At 38.0% G+C, this 19,164-nt stretch overlaps 1 protein-coding gene across 2 annotated transcripts in view; it reads left to right on the top strand.

The window, feature by feature from the left end:
- The first annotated feature begins 537 nt into the window (after positions 1-537).
- The window catches only part of WWC3 (WWC family member 3), a 64,653-nt gene continuing 46,026 nt past the window's right edge, over positions 538-19,164 (top strand). For both annotated transcript variants that reach the window (XM_009333391.1, XM_009333390.1), the window contains exons 1-5: positions 538-645; positions 5,475-5,678; positions 8,736-8,812; positions 11,246-11,325; positions 17,597-17,726. In XM_009333391.1, the coding sequence (XP_009331666.1) occupies positions 630-645; positions 5,475-5,678; positions 8,736-8,812; positions 11,246-11,325; positions 17,597-17,726 (507 nt within the window). In that variant the 5' untranslated portion in view covers positions 538-629. The remainder of the gene's footprint in view (positions 646-5,474; positions 5,679-8,735; positions 8,813-11,245; positions 11,326-17,596; positions 17,727-19,164) is intronic.

A 19,164-nucleotide genomic window follows, 5' to 3' on the forward strand; every position in this document is an offset into this window, starting at 1 on the left:
TGTTTGTCTCTCTTCTTTTTGAGGGAGAGGAAGTAATTTGGATGGGTCTGGACCAAGAGAATATCATTAATAGTTGGAAATGTATAATTGAAAAGAGGAGAAATCTATCGTATAGTGCTTTCTTAAATTTTATTTCATTTTTTAAGGACAAACAATTATACTGCTTTGACACCTTAAAGAAGTTAAAGCCTATAAAGCATCTAGTAATTTTTAGCAGTGGTGAACTCCAACTTCACGTTTGTGTTCTTTGCAATATGGGAGAAAAACTGGCAGGACTGCATGCCATTGTAATTAAACTGTTAAACATAGAAACTTGAAAGGAGAAGCTTGTCTTACCTGTTCAGGGAGTATCTGTCAGCATATTTAAATGAAATTTTATTTTGAAACTGTATGTTTGTAATTATTAACACATTCCTAAGCAGCATAACTAGTTTGTGATCAAATGATGGAATTATCTTTAAAACACATAATAACATTCATTGCACTGTAAACTCTGCACCTTTTGTATTTATTTGTGTTATTTTTATTTTTACAGGATTACAAAGCCATTGACATTTGCTGACTGTGTCGGTGATGAGCTCCCTTTAGGATGGGAAACTGTTTACGATCAACAGATTGGAGTTTATTATATGGACCACATAAATCGTGAGTAGATGTATGATTATGTTCAGGAATCCTAGCAAGCTGATGTTAACTGATGGCATTAACTTTGTTTCTGATACCATTTATGCACCTCATGCTACATTGAGAAGATGTATGCAAGTACATTTGCAGTCTACTTGCAGTATCTGTTTTCTCATCTTTCAAATAGGGGCACAATCCCTCTTCCATTTGTAAAAAATTTTACAACCTATGGTTGACTTATAGTATATAAAACTATTTTGTTTTCCTTTGTCATACCGTGGAGTATCAGTAATTTTGTTGTTGCTTTTTGTCATGTCAATTAAGAAGATTTTTGTGCTCTACTCCTGTATTTCGTATTTTTCCAGTCATTCATAGTTCACTCTTCTATATTGAAAAACAAAATACATTCTGAGAGAAATGTGCTGATTTTTAGTTAGAAGCACTACGAAATACAATAACCTCATCCTCTCTTAAGCAATGTATGCTTTATGCTTTAATACAGTACAAAATGCTCTCAAAAAGACAACAGATGTCCCTTTTGGAAACTAAGAGGGAGAAATTTCCAACGTTTTCCCTTTTGGGCTATTGCTGAGCTTTGTACTGCCACTGTCTGGCACATTTGCCAGTTCTACTTTTAGAAAAATGTCTTGTCTTTACTTTGTACTTTTTAGTACAGCTTTGTACTACTGCTGTTACTGTTGTGCTGCTATCATTAAGCTTCGTATCACCAATGAGTGAATGCTTTCAATATTGTGGGAATTGGCAGTTGGCACGGAGGGAGAAAAGAAGAAAGTAGTTACATGGGCTATCACAGCAATGGTAAACAGTATAATCTGCAAAAACAACCTTAATACTGTCTACTTGAAATCCAGTCAATTAAAAAATAGAAGTGTAGAAATAGTTTTTGGCTTCCTGCCGTCATTGGAATTACTTGTGTATTGTGGTTTCACAATTTCTTATTTAAAAAAAAACCCAATAGAATAACAAGTGTTCCCATGATATTGTTTGACCCACACAGGCGCTTACTTGTTGTGAAATTAACAAAGATCACAAATTAAATAATAACCTTTAAAGAGCTGTTAATGCACTGATCACAAGGATAGATAGCCGAGACAATTGAATGGCAATAAATACAGACTATTAGGTAATTCTTACAATAACTCTGTTTAAAAGAAGTAGTGGCTTAATGATTGCTGTTTAAACTGCCACGTTAACTTTAGTTAATATTGAAGTTTAATAAGAAGTGAAGTTTACATCGGAGTACAGTAATGGAGTGCACTTGCACCAACAGATGTACATGTGTGTGAATGCACATATTAAAAAAAAAACCACCAACGAGGATATTGGCAACTCTTCTTGAACTTTTTTCTTGAACTTTGTAAAAGGCTTTAGGAGTCCCTATAGATAACATAAACTCCTATTGCAATGCTGTGACTAAAAAAGCTACTAAAGCATCCTATCGATAGGCATCTTTGATAGGAATAACAATCACCATCTCATGCAAAAGAAATCACTTCCTTTTGCTTTTCAGACTTTGTTATTAGCTGCTTTGCCACAGCATCAAGTTTGAACTTACGGAAGGGATATTAATCATTGTAGGCATGTCAGATCTGGCTTGCATTTTTTTCTGTGCAATTGAGTGCAAAAACTGCAGAAGAGAGTCTTTGCAGAGAGAAATTGAATTCCCAAATGCTCAATGGGAAGACACAGAAAGAGAAGATAAATGTAAACGGGTCTGGGAAAGTAAAGCTAGTCATATTAGGAATTAAATAAAGGTAATATATGAACAGAAGGCTAGAAACTTCATAGGGCCAGTGCTGAACTGAGTGAAAGGAATCATTCTGCAATTAACAAGGTTGCAAAATTTGTCTCTCTCATGATAACTAATTACTTGCAGCCCACAGATATTATCCTAAATGGTAATTCAACCGTCACAGCAAAATGGGTTTGTCACCCTTAGGCTAATACAGTGCTTGCAATCTTGCGTATACAAGCAAGATTTACATTCAGAGGGAAGACAGAGTTGATATTATAGCTGGATAATCACTATTCAAAAATTAGTAGCATACTTGGTCCAGTTCTAAGCTGTGGACAGCAAAGGTACCAATCAAGACTGCATTAAGCTCCTTGTAGAAGTGAGAACTAGTGAGTAGACAATCATGTGCGTCATGAGATGGTGTCAGGCAAGTGGCAGAGATGCTGTAGGAACTGAAGAAATACTTTTCTGAAATGAGTCCCTTACACTGTATTCTGAACTATGTCTAAAATACTTGGAACGGGAACTTCCACGTGAAAACATTCGGACTGCCTTTTGTGGCTGACTGGGTTAAATGCTTTATACGGCATTGGGGTTCTGTGTTAATTGACAAAACAGAAGTGCTTTGGTTTCAAGAAATACTGTGAGAAAATGCAAGGGATAATTCAAAGAGAGTCTTCTAAAGTTATGCTTACCAGGGACCTCTCGCGCTTTGTGCACTGTCTCAAGCATTTTGCCCTTCCACCTTTTAAAAGAAAACAGTAATAGATCTGATTTTTCCAAGCCTCTTGCTATGTTTGTTTACCCAGAAAGTAATAAAAAGATTTCTAGGCAATAACTTTCCATTTATATTGAAAAACCCCAGGAACAGAGGAATCTTCTGTAAATCTCAATGGTGCTTCCAACCCTGATCTCCATCTTGTTCTGCAAATTCAGTGCTTTGTTGACACCCTTACTAAGCTGCTCTTGGCTCTTGTCCAACCATTGCTTAAAAACCTTGGCGGCTGCCAGCCGCAGAATTCCTTTCCCTCCTCCTCAGAGTCTTGGGAGCCTTTGAAGTCTCCTTTAACCAGTTGGGCATTCCCCAGTGAGGGAATAATATATTCTCTGCATTTGTCTGAGGCTGTTCTTGAATTACTGTAGTAATTTTTTTTTTTTAAAATTGGTTATAAAGAAATGAAGGAAGTGAATTTTATCATACAATGTAGCTTTAGTTTTGTTGTTACATGGCAAACTGGTGTAGAAATCCAGGGCAAAGTGAAGCCTCTGTACTTTATAAAACAGAAGAGAATGTCACTACTGCACTGAAGAAGTTTTCTGCCTCAGAAGAATGCTGCTAGCTTTTGAGATGGCTTCTGAAATAATTTGATAAGAGATGCAGTGCCCTGTAGTATAGGACCTCAGAAGCTTAATGTGTGATACAATGTAACTTTTTAGCCTTGGCTGTTTATTGAGATTAGAACTATTAATTTCCCATTAAAAAAGAGACACTTACTAGGATCCAGCTTTTCTGTCTTGTAAATATTTATTAATTTCTGCATAGTTTCCATAGGGGATTAGCAGGTTTAGGAATATTAAATTTGCACAGGTTTCAGGAATACTTAGGGACAGATGAGAGAGCATTGCAAATTGTCATGCCCTCAGTAAAGGATGGGCTGCAATGTGAACTCTGTTTTCTTCTGCTTGCCCTCCATGCAGAGAAGGATTTATGGAGACTGGAACAAGCCACAGCACATCCTGTCCTGGGCTGCAGAGGTGGTTTGGGGGCACTGGAGCCAGAAGGTGCTGCTGGGAATCGAGGGTCCCTGGGCTGTGGGGAGAAATTGCGGAACTATAGGCACGATCTTTATACTGTTGCAATGTGAGGAGTTGTGGAGAGAGAAAAGCTACAGCTGTTGAGAGAAAAGGTTATTAGGAACCTAATATACAAGTCTGTTGGAAGTACTGTTCATAGATGAGCTTCGTGTTTTTGTTTATGTACTTTTCAGATGTCTCTCAAATGGTAGAGCTGCTAGCATGACCTTGACGCCATTAGAGTTCTTAATGTGTTGGGCTCAATCTTTCATAGTTTCTTATTTCATCACTGACACCAGTATACTGAATTACGTACACAAGATTAATACAAAATGTAACTGGCTTTCATCTCTTGTGAGAAACGGAGTTTGGAAAAAATGACTAGGTGCTTACCTCCTGACTGTGCTGCGGGTTCTGCCACTACTTTGAACACTGATACTGCATCTGCAGCAACTTCTTACCAGTAGAGCCTCAATCATCAGAAATTAACATTCACTTAAACACGAGACTTTACATGGGCATCTTCATGTAAAACATATTTGCTAGCTTGAGCATCACCACAAAAAGAAAACAAATGAACCAGTAATTTTTTAGGATTTTAATGCCTGTGTCCTCCTCACATGTCTTTGCAACTGCAAAGACGTTGCTGTATGGTAATAACTTTGAAAATCATTATATACAGGAAAGATTTTGCACTGGAAACCTATTTTTGATTTGTGATTGAGTATGAACTGTCCTAAACCCTGGAAAGGGAAAGCATGGGAGTGCTGTTTCTTAAGACAAAAGAAGCAGCAATTTAAACGCTTTTATGGATTTGAGATTAAAATGCTAACTTTTCTGTTGAATGAACTTATTCTTCTTAATTACACAGGTGTAGTCACTGACCTTTCAGGATGTTATAGTTGTGAAGTTGTATATAGTATCTTAAGGTTGTTCCAACCATTTATAGAGTTATGGGTTAAGCATTGAGATACCTTGCACTCTCCTACGTGGTTCTGGGTTTTTAGGTAGTTCTCAGAATTTTCAAGTTGGCTACGAGGGAGGGTTAGAGCCAAAACACTATTTTCTCTGGGTTTGCTCTAGTTTGTAAAGAAAAGAATCAAATTTAAATGCCTTTTATATTTGAAAAGGCTTTTCCTGTTCTTCTATTCTGCATCCTTCCTTCTTCTTGTCCAGGCTGGACTGATTTCGAGTGCTGTAGTGTTAGGTGTGCTAGTTGAGAACAGACCTTAACAAAATAATTTGTACTTTGTGGGATAAAGTGTCTTACAAATTTTTTCTTTTATGCTTTTCTCCTTAGAGCTCACACAAATTGAGGATCCCAGGGAGCAATGGAGAAGGGAGCAGGAACGCATGCTAAAGGAATACTTAATAGTTGCCCAGGAGGCACTCAATGCCAAGAAAGAGATTTACCAAATAAAGCAGCAGCGTTTTGAACTAGCCCAAGAAGAATATCAACAATTGCACAAAATGTGTGAGGATGACAGCCGTTCTTATGCCAGCTGTGAGTTTACTAGTCTTTCCTTGATCTACCCACCTGCCTCTCACAACACGGGGTGTAAGAAATAGTGTGAAGTGTTTCCATCACCCAATTCTCCTCTGTATGAAAATCCTGACTACAGAAGTGAGGCACTATCCTTTGACTCTGCTATTCAGGGACTTCCATTTCCTGTTAGATCTATTAGAATATGCCTTTTTAACATTAAACAGGGATATATCCCAGGTAGCGTCTCTAGCCATCTCGGAGCCAGCTGTAGTGATACTTCATGCAAAGCAGCAAAGACAAGACAATGTTGTTGGACCAGCCACTTACTTGCACTCCTAAATTCATAGATTATTCCACCCTTGACATGGGGGTGAACAGTCAGCTTAGGGGAAGCCTTCTGCGGATCTGTGGTCGGTTTATCGGGTTTATAAAGAGTTAGGGACAAGGTGTTGTGGTCAAGAGTACCTCTGACCATGAAGCAGGTAGTGGTGTTTCAATAGTGCACCTCGTTCTTCAATGCCAGCCTCTGATCCTAATGCTGGTGGTGTGGGTCGTAGAGCCTTGATTTCCTGCCCTTTTCATTCTTCAGATGTCCTTGGTAGCTTGGAGTAGATGATACACTTTTCTGAAATCTGAAGTTGTTGCACCGCTGTCATGGCTGTTGGCTGGTGCACCAGGAAAAGGTGTCTTTGCTGAAGAGTCAAAACAGTCTAGTTCAAAGTGTATCAAATGGATATACCCACCAGCCACGTGGAAACGTAGTGGGGTTTCACTGCGCTGGTGGCTTTTCAGTGGCCGCTGTGTGTATGGCCATTGTTTAACTGCAGGATTTGCTGGTAAATGCCAAGTACTTGATAAGCATGGGAAGCTCTGCTTAGGCCTTTCTGAAGATGTTCAAGAAACCTTACTGTGGAGGGGGCTTAAAGCAGGCATCTGGATAGAAGTGTTTAGCTACTGATCCAGTGGTATTTATTAATCCAAGGTAATTCATATGTATGCCAAAATCCTGAATAAAAGATGTTTTCTAGGGCTGAGGTGTCCCAGATGGTCTTGACCAAGTGTTCTTTTACTGTTGAACTGGGATTATCTCATCTTTTTGTTTAGTTTTAAATATATGTATTCTGTGATTTAGTTTGTGACATAACTGAACAGTTGTGACTAGTCTTATTTCTCCCTGTTATGTTCAAGTTTCTTAAGAATTATTAAGAAAGATTAATTTTTTTCTTAAGAAATAAAAAAAAATTTGTTTAAAGTGTGTTTACTGTTTAAAGACTTGGAATAGGGTAAAAGATAGTCTCATCAGTATTTTTTTAAATTATAAAATCTAAATATACATTTGTTACAATACTTTTCTAGGAGCTTGGGTTTTGGTTTTTGAAAATTTGCAATAGTTCTGTGGGATATTTTGTTGAATTACTTCAGGTGAATATACAGAAAGAAACTTCTGTTGAAGATGGTAGTATACTAGAAACATATAACCTGTTTTTCATACTTTTAAAGCTCTTGGAAAAACAGGTTGCTTGAAACAGCAACAAAATATGACTGAAAGTGATAAAATTGGAGGTTGTAGCATGAATGCAAATGCTATGTCAATTGACTTTTATGTTTCTCGATCTTCTGATAGGTTTTTTTGTAGGTATATCTGTGGAATTGATAATGAGATACTGTAAAGTCATTTAAATAAAAACTTGTTTTGAGGTGAAAAAATATTTTAATTTTCTACAGATGTGTTAATATATTTTATGTTGGTTTAAGGTCATATGCATCTGTTTTGAGAAAATGGGATGGGCTGATTAGTTCCATGATATATTTAAAAAAAAATAATCCCTTAGGGGCTTAATCATGCTGTCAACTCAAGATTCCTCAAGGCTTTTCCACTTGTTTTTCTTAATTTGACTCCTCCACTCCACTCTGGGATGCTTGCTTCTCCATTTATTGTACAGAAATCTTAGGCTCCTAATTCAAGTGCAATTAGATGGCCAAAGTTGGGTACTTATATTGTGAATGTTGCTGCCTCCACCACCACTTGTTTCAATGTGTTGCATTAAAAGAACTGAAAGTTCACAAACTGTTTTCCTCCGCTTTGCTTGTGGGTGCTGCCATTGACTCAGTGTTGTGTGCTCATGAGTGGGAGGTGGTGTGAGCTCAGCGGTTGTGGGTTGGCAGGGAGGTGCCCATGCAGCAGTTTTGTGACTCAGTTGTGATCAGCACTGTTTAAAAAAAAAAAAAAAAAAAAATCCATAGAAAATCCTGGATTTAGAGAATTAGTCCAGGCATGACTACTCATTTTGGCAAGTTCCTGCACGCTTGACATGACCTTGGCGTTGCAGTATTCTTTTGAGAGTCGAAAGGCTCAGCGAAACGTAGACACGGATATGGGTTTCAAAGCAGCAGCCTTCAGCTCTACAAAAGGATGGTGGGTCTAACAGCACAACCCCATCCGCTCGCATACCAGGCATTTTTCAGTGGACCAGTGTTGCCGTGAATGGCTCACTCAATAAATCATGGTTTTACCCAGCCTATCCTCTAGGACCTTTACTTCATCTGTCTAGGCTTTAGGTTGTAATGCCACAGCTTGAAATCATTGCCTGACTCTAGATAGGCTGTGTTAAGAGCTCGCTTGCCAGAGGTTGATCTGTGTGTTGGTCCCCTACACTGTTGCTTTAGGAGGCAATTTCTCTCTGTAGCTGATTGAATTTTGTTCTGACATTAGTTTTGTTACTTTAGTCCCTATCATACTCTTATGTCAACATACCTAGGAAGCAGTTAGCAACTGTTAATGTTACAGAAATGGCTTGCATCAGTAAATGTCACCATCCTGTCATGGAAACTAGTTGCTTTTAGGCAATACGCATGCAGTGCTGCTATATACAATTTTTGTTGTTGTTCAGGACAAAAAATTCAGACAGGCCAAAGATAATTCTTCAGTTGTACTTTAGCACAGAGGATTATTTTAAAACTTAGTGACTTGTAACACAAAGAATGAATGCAATGGTCTATTAAATAGTACCACATCTTAACAAGTGTATTAAAGAAGAAAAAAAAAAAGTAAAATACTGTTTTCCATCTGTTTAGCATTCTCTGGATTTTCAACTAATACCAAGTATGACCCATACCAGATTAAAGCAGAAATAGCCAGCCGTCGTGACAGAGTGAGTAGTCTTTTTTCATTTTGTAAAACTATGAATTAGGCATGGAGAAGGGAGGGGGACTATGTGTTTTTCTTTTACCTTAGCATTTACACTGGGTGTTGCATGCATTTTTGGAACTTTTAAAAAATGCTTTTCTATTCTGACCTATTGTTCTGTTAAAACGAGTCTATATTATGAGTGACTTGCAAAGTAATGCTTTTTTCCATGTTACAAGCGTAAAGATTTTTGTCACGGATGTCAGAGACACATTCAGCCAGGCTTTCAGAAATTGCTTTCTCTGTGCGGACTGCTGCAAGTAGTAAATACTCTGCAGACAAATTCTCTCTTGATTAAGTACATTTCAAACCCACTGTCTTCATATTTTCCCATTTACCCATTTTTGGTGGGTTTCCATGGATGTCATTGAACTCTAGATTTAGCCATTTATTTGGAAATCTGTTCACAATTCAGTAGACACGTTGGCCAAACAGAACTTTTTAGCTGATTTGGCCAGAGCTCCTCTATGAGGGGAGTTCAAGCATTCTGACAGCGTTAGGCAGTTCTGTAATAAAAATGTTCCCTTTTTTTTTTTTTAAACTAGAATCATGATTTTGGTACTGTCTTTGCTGAAGGAAGCGTAGTTGACTTTGTGAATTTCTCCCACACTGCTTTAGCAAAGAGTTAAAGTCTGCACATTGGTTTCAAGCAAATTGATACAGCAGTCATAAACAATTATAAAAAGCAGTTTATAATATTAAGCTCTAGAACCTAGTTCTAAATTGTATGTTTCTTTTTATTAATGGATAAAATGGGATTTAGCATGCCAGGCACTCAGCTCACAAAATAAATAAAAAATACTTATCTTTGCAGGATAGCGTTCCATTTTTGTTGTAGTGGCCACTTTTCACATGAGTGCCTCTGAAAATAAATCCCGTTCACCACCCTTCAAAGGCATTTATTCTATTTGTATATGTTTACTACATGCTGACTAGTGTTTGCTTGTTTTACATACTCTAAATGTCAGCATATTCTAAACAAGAAAATAAGCCTTATTTATTTAAATAATATTTAAAGAAAACAAACAAAGTCTTCACTTATATGACTATTTTTCTCTGTTCCTGCATCTTAAAACAAAACGATCTCCTAAGTGCATAGGATAACCTGTTCAACTGAACGTGTGCATAGGCATTGAGTTGTTACAGGTAATAGAATAAAATATGCACTATAAAGTGTTTTTGTACATGATGCATTTTTTCATTTTTACTTTTGGTGAGTGTTGAAAGAGTTCGTGAGGGTATAGGAGTTTTTTGGGGGCTGCTGTGATGAGTTTTGAGGAAAGGGCAAGAACACATGGGGAAGGGAGGGCCACGCAGGATGGCACAACTCTGGCAGTCCTGGTTTGCATCCCCGGAACCGCTGTGAAGCCCCTTACTCTTGGAGTAGAGCTGAAAAAATTAATCTATGCCTGGATATGTAGGCATTTTCTTTTACTCTTTTTTACTCTTTTTTTAGTAATAGTTTTGTCATTTATTTTATTTGTCACTTATTGACGTCCATGTGAAAATCAAGAGCTCTCTGGGTAAATTTTAGAAGAAGTACCAAGTTTGATAGCTTGAGAAGAGAGCTTTTTTCTTCCATCTGTGCCCCTCTTTGGACTCTCAGTTCAGTCTTACGCCTCGCCACCACACACTGAAACACCTCCATTCCCCGCATTTGTCTGTAGTCCCTTGAACCTTCCTCCCCCCATTGCCCTCAGGTATCTATCAGCTTTGGAGGGCAAGAAGCTATTTCTTTGCAGATCATTCCTGGTGCTGATAGCGCTCTTCTAAGGTGTGCCTAACCTACTTAGGTAACTGTTTTCATAAAAACACAAGGATACATTTATGGAGACATTGCTGCTTTGTCACTTTTGATGTATGCTCGCTCGTTCGATCAAGGTAATTGGCAGGGGGATTGAGAGGGCAGGACAATATGAAAATAACTGTAGAAAATCATGCTGCCTTTTCTGGGAGAGAGGCCAGTTCTGTTGCCAGTGATTTTGTTTTCCCAGATTGAAAAATTAACAGCATTGAATGTTCAGTCTTTTTTTAAGTCGACTAAAGAGTTGAAGACAGTTGAGAGGTGTCTGTCTGCTACAAGGGGAGAAGAAAAATCATATGGATTGAAACTTGCTAGCTGTTAGCATAAGCTATTGGAGATAGAAAACTAATAGAATAGATGAGGAAATTGGTACTTTGAAAGCTGAGTGTTGTGACTGCTGTTTGATTGGGTCTTACGATATTTCAGAAACTCTTCTGTTATTTTAATGCAAATTTTAAGGCAAAAAAAGAATAGAACTTAGATTATCACTTCCAATTTTTTAAAGTAACTTAAGATTTTGTATTTGAAAAAGAATTATTTTTATTACAAAAGTTTGTTACATATTATTACTTTAAATTATTTTGTTATATTCAGCTTTCTAGGCTAAAACGAGAATTGGCACAGATGAAACAGGAGCTGCAATATAAGGAAAAAGGAGTGGAAACTCTGCAAGAGTAAGTTAAGAGTTTGTGGGGTGATATTTTTTTTTTTCTTTACTTTATTCGCCTTGGAATGAATTTCTTAGAAAACTGTTGCCAAAAAAAAAAAGGCAGAAACCTTTTAATTGCTTTGCTTCAGAGTTTCTGCTATGATAGTGGTGCATGGTGAGAACAGTGTGAAATGGTGGAAGAAGGGTTGGACAGAATTGATTGGAATGGTGATTTCATAGATCCGCATGCAAAAACGGTTTTATAGGCCCTGTTCTTTAACTCTTCCTGAAAATGTTGTTGAGGTGGAATTAGATTTCTTTTAAAAATATATTTTCCAAACATTTCTGGAGATACCTACCATCTGGAGCGCAGCCAGAAGCACCATGCGGTGGAGTAGTTTTCCTGTGAACAGTACCGAGGCTTTCTGGCTGGGCACAGTACTTCTCCTGGGGGGGAGGCAAGGCTGTACACCACAGCACTGCTGCTTCCTTTTGGAAGGTGGTCAGGCTGTCTCATCTTGCACAGTATAGACGATTTGTGTGTGCACTGTAAATCTGATGGTCTGTGAGACCTTGGATTTTGTTGCGTGTGTGCAGAATAAGCGCGTGTAAATGTGACTCCTTGTCTCCTCCCTGTGAGGAAAGGTAGCTCGGGGCAATTTGCCATTGCTCCCAGGGCTATTAGGCAGCCTGTGCTCAGTTTCCTTTGTGCTCAGTGGTGGCAAAGGTTGTGAACTGTTGTGGTGACCCTCTCCCTGCCACTCTTCCTGCAGGCCACCAGATGGGAACTCAGTGACTTCCATCTGTGCGCTGCTTAGTCACCTACACACGTAGCACATACGCAGGATGCCCAGTAGGATAGGGAGAGAGGTTGCCAGGCCATGGAAAAGGTGGCAGGTGAACACAGGTTGTTGCGACTTCCAGATCTGTTCAACAAGGCCAGAGGCTAGACCATACGTTGAACGGCTCTTGGATTTGCCTTGGACATGTGGCCATGCATTTAGAAATCTTGGCCATTTTTCCAGCATGCATGTGAACGAACTGCCTAATGCAGGCGCTTCCTGAAAATGTTGGAACTGTTGCATGTCTAATGCGTTTTGCAGCATAAGTACAGTATCTGGAAATATTTTGAAGCTTTGGGTTTATTGCATTGGTGCTACAAAGCATGGGCGCACACTTTTGCTTCAGGAATCCTGGCAAAGTTCCAGGGATCCCGGAGCAATTAGGTCACTTATTTTCCAACTTTGGTTTTGATTGGTATTATGTTAACAAAATGATATAAAGGGAGATACTCAGATTTTACTTTTAAAGGAGAGGGAGTAGCCCATGCACTTCATTTTGGTTTTGGTTTTTTTTTTTTTAAGCTTACAAGGTTCTTTTGTTTTATAATGCGTTTTAAAAGCTTCAGAGAAGAAAACTTGTTCAAGCAAAATCCTTCATTCGCAGATATAATGTAATTGTTTTCAGGCATAAACATATTTTTATTGACTACACGAAGCATTTACAGGTAGGGGAATTGTTAATGTATGATATTGACTAAAAATGAGTAAAATAAAGCACTCGGTATATTGAAACAGCAAATATTTTAAGTAATACTTTAAGTACAGCCAATGTTTTAGGATGGTGGCCTAGATACGTAAGCAGTAACAGAACAAAAGCAATTTTATCTTAAGATTCTTAATCATATTTTCTTTAAGTGCGTAAGAATTGCCTTGCCTTTCTACTTTATTTGTTTTCTTTCTTCTGCTTATTGGGTTATTTTAAGGGTATAGGTTCAATTGTTTTATAAAAGGACTAACCACTTGACTAGGATGATGAAAGTATTTGAAGGCCATTTGAAACTCAAGATTGTTTTAATTAACATAATTCATTTAAGATAGTCCAGCAAAGTAGTGCAACTTTTTGAAAAGTAAAGTCTGTGAATGATTAAGAATACAAATGTTAGTCTTGGATTTTAGCCCAAGTGAAGTTGCCCATACTCCAGGATGGGGGTATAGGAGAGACATTCAAGAGAGGAATTATTTTAAAGCATTATGTGATTAGTCAGTGGTCACTCTAATCATCTAGTTTAAAAGTTCAAGCATGACAACTCAGTGCTTCAGTGCTGCTCATTGCTGCTGTTGCTACAGTCACTCTCTGTCCCGTTGGTGCACTGGGTGGCGTTTGTTGTTGCTTGCTGAAGCTGGGGAGAACGTTTTGCCCGTGCGTTATCCAGGATTGCAGTGAATTTCTGTCAGTGTTTCTGCCTTGCTGAGCTCTGCTCTCTGCAGTGACTTCTTCGCTTGTGAACCAGAGGCTTGTGGGTTTGTTTTTGTTTTGTGTTTTTAAGTGATGTTTTGATTGCTTTTCTGATAAGATACCTGCTTTCTTTTGAGTATTTTGCTTCTAGTATGAAGTGAGCCAGTTTGGAGAGTACTCACACTAACAACTGAAGAGAGAAGTTTCTCTAGCCTCCTCATGTAGTAAGCAGACAAATCAGGCTAAAAGCCGAACTGTGCTCTAGGTCGTCCCTGGGCGATCTGTCCGCTACTCCTTGTATTTGTTGGGAGAAACAGGTCACTCAAGTCAAGTACCAAAGCTGAAGTATTTTACTTTTTGCATATCCACAAAGTAAGTGTACTGTCTGAAAAGAAACTCATTGCTGCTCCTTTAAAACAAAAATTCTGGGATTCCCGCGCCCCCCCCCCCTTTTTTTTTTTAAGTTTCTTACATCTCAGACATTTCCCCTGTTTGTTACCTTTTCGAAATTTTTGGTCTGCATAATTTTTTTCCTTCTTGTGCTAGGTCAAATCTTCAAGTAACTGCCAAACTAGAATGGCAGGCATCCTGTTCAGCTGTTTTAAAGCCATGTTCTTCGCTTTATTTCAAGTACAAGCCAAGAACAATATTAGGAGCTGTCACACTTTGGGCTTTACATCTGGCTGAATGTTTGCTTTGAAAGTCTGACCAGAATGGCATTATGAGCAGGTATCAGAACCTGCTGCCATGCGATTCCCTGTGCAACCTCTGCTGGGTATAGCTGTCAGAGAAGAGACAAATTTTATGGTGAGGGTGGTTAGGTTGCTCAGTATTTCCAGCATTTTATGTTGCTGTCTGATTCAGATGCCTTTGTTAAATGCAAATCTCTTGCATTGACATTTTCCACGTACAGTGTCTGCCTTGGACTGTGTTTTGTTTTCTGTTCTTTTTAATTTTAGTAAAATGGCATAGCCATCTTTGAGGAGAATAAAAAAAAAAACCCAAACCACAACAACTAGAGAGAAGTGGGGTTTTCTGGGGGGAGAGAGGATTGAGTGTTTTTTTAATAGCTCTACAACTCCAATACAGTCAGAATTTCAGATTTTGTAGTGCTGCAATTTTTTGTTAGGGCTGTTTTTTCTACAGTTTCATCAAAATTTGACAATGTTGTGATAAGCCTTTGGACATCACAGTCTGCCTTTGCCCACTGGGGACTTTCTAGAGCTCACTGTTTAAAGCCTGCAAAGATCCCACCCTGCGCGATGGTGTTCATCAGCCTCCACAGGCGCCTTTACCCCAAGGTGCGGCTGATCCTGTTGCAGTCCAGAGTTACAGGGTTAAAGATGAGCCTTTCCTGGAACGAATCCCTTCCTCTGACCCGGCAGGCAGCAGGGAATGAGCGAGCGAGGAGCAGTTCCTCCTCCCCTGTGTTTTCAGTGACCCTTCTTCTCAAAAAAAAGGAGGAAGAAGGCATTTAGCAACAAAGGAAATGAAAACTCGGCCAGTTGGCTGTGAGAGCAGAGGGAATGCTGAGAGAAGTTGGGAGAGATGGGGAATTAGGACTGACTAAACAATTTGTAGCTACATACTAGCTTAGAGGATATGAGACCTGACAAAAGCTTTAAAATTAGATTTTAACTCAACTACAGATCTGTGCTTTGGTGGGGGGGGGAGTCTTGTGTATTTGAAAGCACGTGGAGGAAAATAGAGGAACATGGAAACTGCCCTGTAGGACTGAAACTGTTGCAAGTGTATTAGTAGTCTGTATATCCTGGAAACATCTTCCTCAGAAAATGTATACTTTATTCATAGTTTTGTGTATTAGTCGAATGTTCTTTCTACTCATACAAAGGTCTAATCTGTATTTGTATCATGCTATTTTCCATTAATAAAATGGAAGATTCCTGTTAACTTTGTGGTTTTCAAAACTAGAGCTTTATGAAAGGAGGAAAAAAAAAAAACCACCCTAACACAATAAATAGCTAGTAATTTTGTAAGATGCTTAAGTCAGTTTGGGTTGACAGCAATACTGATGTAAGCTCAAATGTTTCTGGCAGTAGAAACTTTTCTGATTCTTTCCTTAAACAAATATCAATTCATAAGTTGGGCTCCAAAGTGACGTCCAGGAACACAAATATGTGGGTAACTGGACAAAAATCTGGTAGAAAGTAAATAATTTCCTTTTCCTGAAATGCCACCTTGGACCTGGCAAACAGTATAATGAGCAGTTGTGTAGGAGGCATTTTCTGGTCTAATATTTGGGTGGAATCTACGTTCTTAACATTAATGTAACCTTCAGATAAAACCACGTTATCTTTTTCACGAAACTTTTAGTGAATTGGATTAGTTGTTTTACCATGGTTTTATCTAATCTTTTCAGGATTTTAGCTAAAAATTAATGAAGGCTCAAGTAAACATCTTAAAGGGAAAACAAAACCAACCAAACAAAAACCCCCAACTTTAATCCACATGACATTTAAGTCCTTTCTGGTTCTCGAACCAAAAATCATAAAGGCTTATGTATTTTCTTATGCAACATGGGGAAAAGTTGTTTAAGTAGAAAGCTGAGGTTCAGGCTTATTTTGTGTTGTCCAAAAGCAGAAACTGTCAGAAAAAAAAAAACAAAACCCAAAACTGTGGAAACCCAACCTGTGGTTTTTTTCCTAAATATTGTGAGCTGCACAATAAAACCATGGGATTTTCATTCAAGCCTTTTGATTTTTCATTTTAATATTTTAACTTTAAAGCAAGTAATCTGCTGCAAGTGGAACTTCACCGATTTTGTTTAACTGGCAGAACATGCTGAGTGAGTGTTGTTGACACTCTTAGCTTAATATAAAACCTTTCTTGAAACTTTTAGGTATTCTCAGTATTTTAAATAGAGTTTGAGTATTCTTGTCATATGTGTATAGCATACCCTCTCTTATTACATCTTTTTATAAACTGATGTCCTATGTAACGACTGATGTATGTTTTATCTTTAGTTCTATTAACCAGAGACACCTTCTCCTGGAGATGTTCATTCTTAGCATTGGTGTAGGGACCATTACACATACCACCTTTTTTCTATATACACACTTTCTATGCTAGATTAACAGGAAAATTGAGGTTTTCATATTTTAATAGGAATTTAACACAATTTTCACTAATTCCTGTGGCTAGCCTGTTAAAATCCCATAGGCATTTGTTATAAATCCAGGACCAAATGGTTCTTCTAGTAAGTTCTGCAGAGTCTCTAGTCTTGTTCTTTGTCTATAAATCAAAGCAAATTGTCAAGATGACACACTGGACTAGGCTTCTGTGTCCTGATCTCTTGTGCGTTACTATTGTGAGCTGTTGGAAAAAAAGTTGAAAACTCAGACGGTGGATGTCCCACTTAAGAGAAGATTAGAGATTTTTATGTCAAGATAGAAATGTTAGTAGTACTTCAGCGTGATGTAGTGGGTAGTACTCAAATGCTCCTTGCTGAGTTTGCATTTGAAATCTTCTGGGATGATCCCATGTGATGTTCCTTAGCGCGGGACGATGATGTCTTCTAGAAAAGATACTCAAAGATGCCCATAATGGCAGGAAAGCATTTGCAATAAAATTTTAGGAATTAAAAATTTCTTCCCAAGAAAATGAAATGCCTTTGTTAGAAACTTCTAAAACAAGATCGGATAGAAGTCCTGAAAAAGATGTTGCAGTGTGTAGTGCTGCATGGGAAATGTGACAGCTAGACTGCAAATATCTTTATCTTTTGAGTTATTACCATGTAGGTTAGTTTTAGGTTGATTCTATTGTTTTTGCATGAAATAGCCCATAGACCTTGCCTGTAAGCAAGCTCTGCATTAGGACATTAAAAACAGGAGATTTGTTGATTCTGCAGAACCTGGGTAGATAATTGCATTGCTTTGTCTTTAAAGTGTTCTAGGCACTGAGTGCTGCGTTAATTCCAAGTAGAGTATCATTTTTTTCCTGGAAATAAAGTGGTACGTGAATAAACTAGAGGTCTTAAAACATCTGCGCTCTTTCTAATTATGTGAAAATTCCTGAATATGTCTTAATCTTTTCAACAGGATTGATCGTAAGATGTCAAGTGCTCATACAAATTATAGACTGGATGAAGCACAGGCTATAATGAGTGAGCTTCGAACCATAAAGAAAGCTATATGCACAGGTGAAAAAGAAAGGCAGGACCTTATGCAGGTAAAAAAATATGCTACTGAACAAAGAGCTGCTAAAAAGTAATAACATACCTGTATTTTCTTGTTTGTGATTGCATTGGGGTTACCAAGTTTAAATAAGGAAGTGGGATGGCCTAAACTGATTTTTCTGTTTGATAATTGCCAACAGCAGGCAGCTCGAAATAGGTAAGTAGACATTGTCTATGCTGTGAACATAAGACTTCATATGTATTTCATATTTTTGTCTTACATAATGTACTATCCTTACATTTATATCAATGTCTTTATTGAATATAGTTTTCCATTGCTGCTGACTATATCAAAGACTGCTATGGAGTAATTATGCTGCATTTTAAAAAAAAACCAAAAACAAACTTTAAAGTTTTACAGTATTTGGTTTTCATTTTATTTAATGTCGTCTTGTATTACCTATAATGAAGTAGGACTGAGAATTCATGTGCTAAAATGTTTACCAGTTTGTCTACCATGTTTTTCCTTGTATAAGCATTTCACAAAACTGCATCTCTGTGTCACCATGCCACAGTTTGGCAGTTCTCCTTTTTTTTTTGCCCCAAACTCTCCTCTTAAGTACCCATATCAAGACACACGTTAATTTCAAATGTTCTCACAAAACCCTCAAAGAGTATGATTAAATAGAATGTATACAGAAAGCATCGTACAAGCTTTAGATTATTTTATGAATCAGAGCATGAGGATTGAGGGGAGATACATGCCTGAGTAGCGATCTAACTTTTGAACGGATTCTGCATCCTGAGATCCTGATCTTTCAGTTGCTGTTTGCGTTATTAATGTGATGGGAGCTTGATCAAAGAGTGACGAGCCTCTGCCACCACAGGGACTTTAGTATAGACTTGCCCAAATATGCTGCAGATACAGAGGGGTGACAAGAACAATTCTCTTCACCTAGTCTTCAAGCTGCTCTATGGAAAAAGGCATCTTTATTACCTAAATTTTTGGGATCATACTAAATTAGTGTTGCCTTTCAAACATTTTCTTTCAGTTTTCTCTGCGGTAGTGTTTTGCTGGTTTTTTTTTTTTTTTAAATTGTTAAATGATATGGGTACATAGAATGAATTTCCATAGTCATACAATTATTCAGTCTCTAAAGCATTACCTAAAGGTCAGCTGATGGACCACAAATCCTTGTTCAAGTAGACAGAACACTTAAGTCACTATGAAAAGTTTCTGCCTTGGCAACTTTTAACATATTTGATATTTTGTGTTGGCCAAGTTTTAAAGTGATTCTCAGTCTTCCACATGCCTGGCTAGCAAGAATGATTAGAAAGGCAGTTCTTCATGGATGCAGTGACGCACGTTTTAGGAAACTAACTGGTAATTTAAAGACTTGTGTGTGAGATCTTGGAGCAGCTTAACTACTGGCCTTGTTTTGACTCCCCCACTAGAATTTCCCCCCCCCCCACTCCTCCACCCTTTCTCCT

Source organism: Pygoscelis adeliae, unplaced genomic scaffold, assembly GCF_000699105.1.
Source record: "Pygoscelis adeliae isolate BGI_AS28 unplaced genomic scaffold, ASM69910v1 Scaffold69, whole genome shotgun sequence".
Taxonomy (NCBI): domain Eukaryota; kingdom Metazoa; phylum Chordata; class Aves; order Sphenisciformes; family Spheniscidae; genus Pygoscelis; species Pygoscelis adeliae.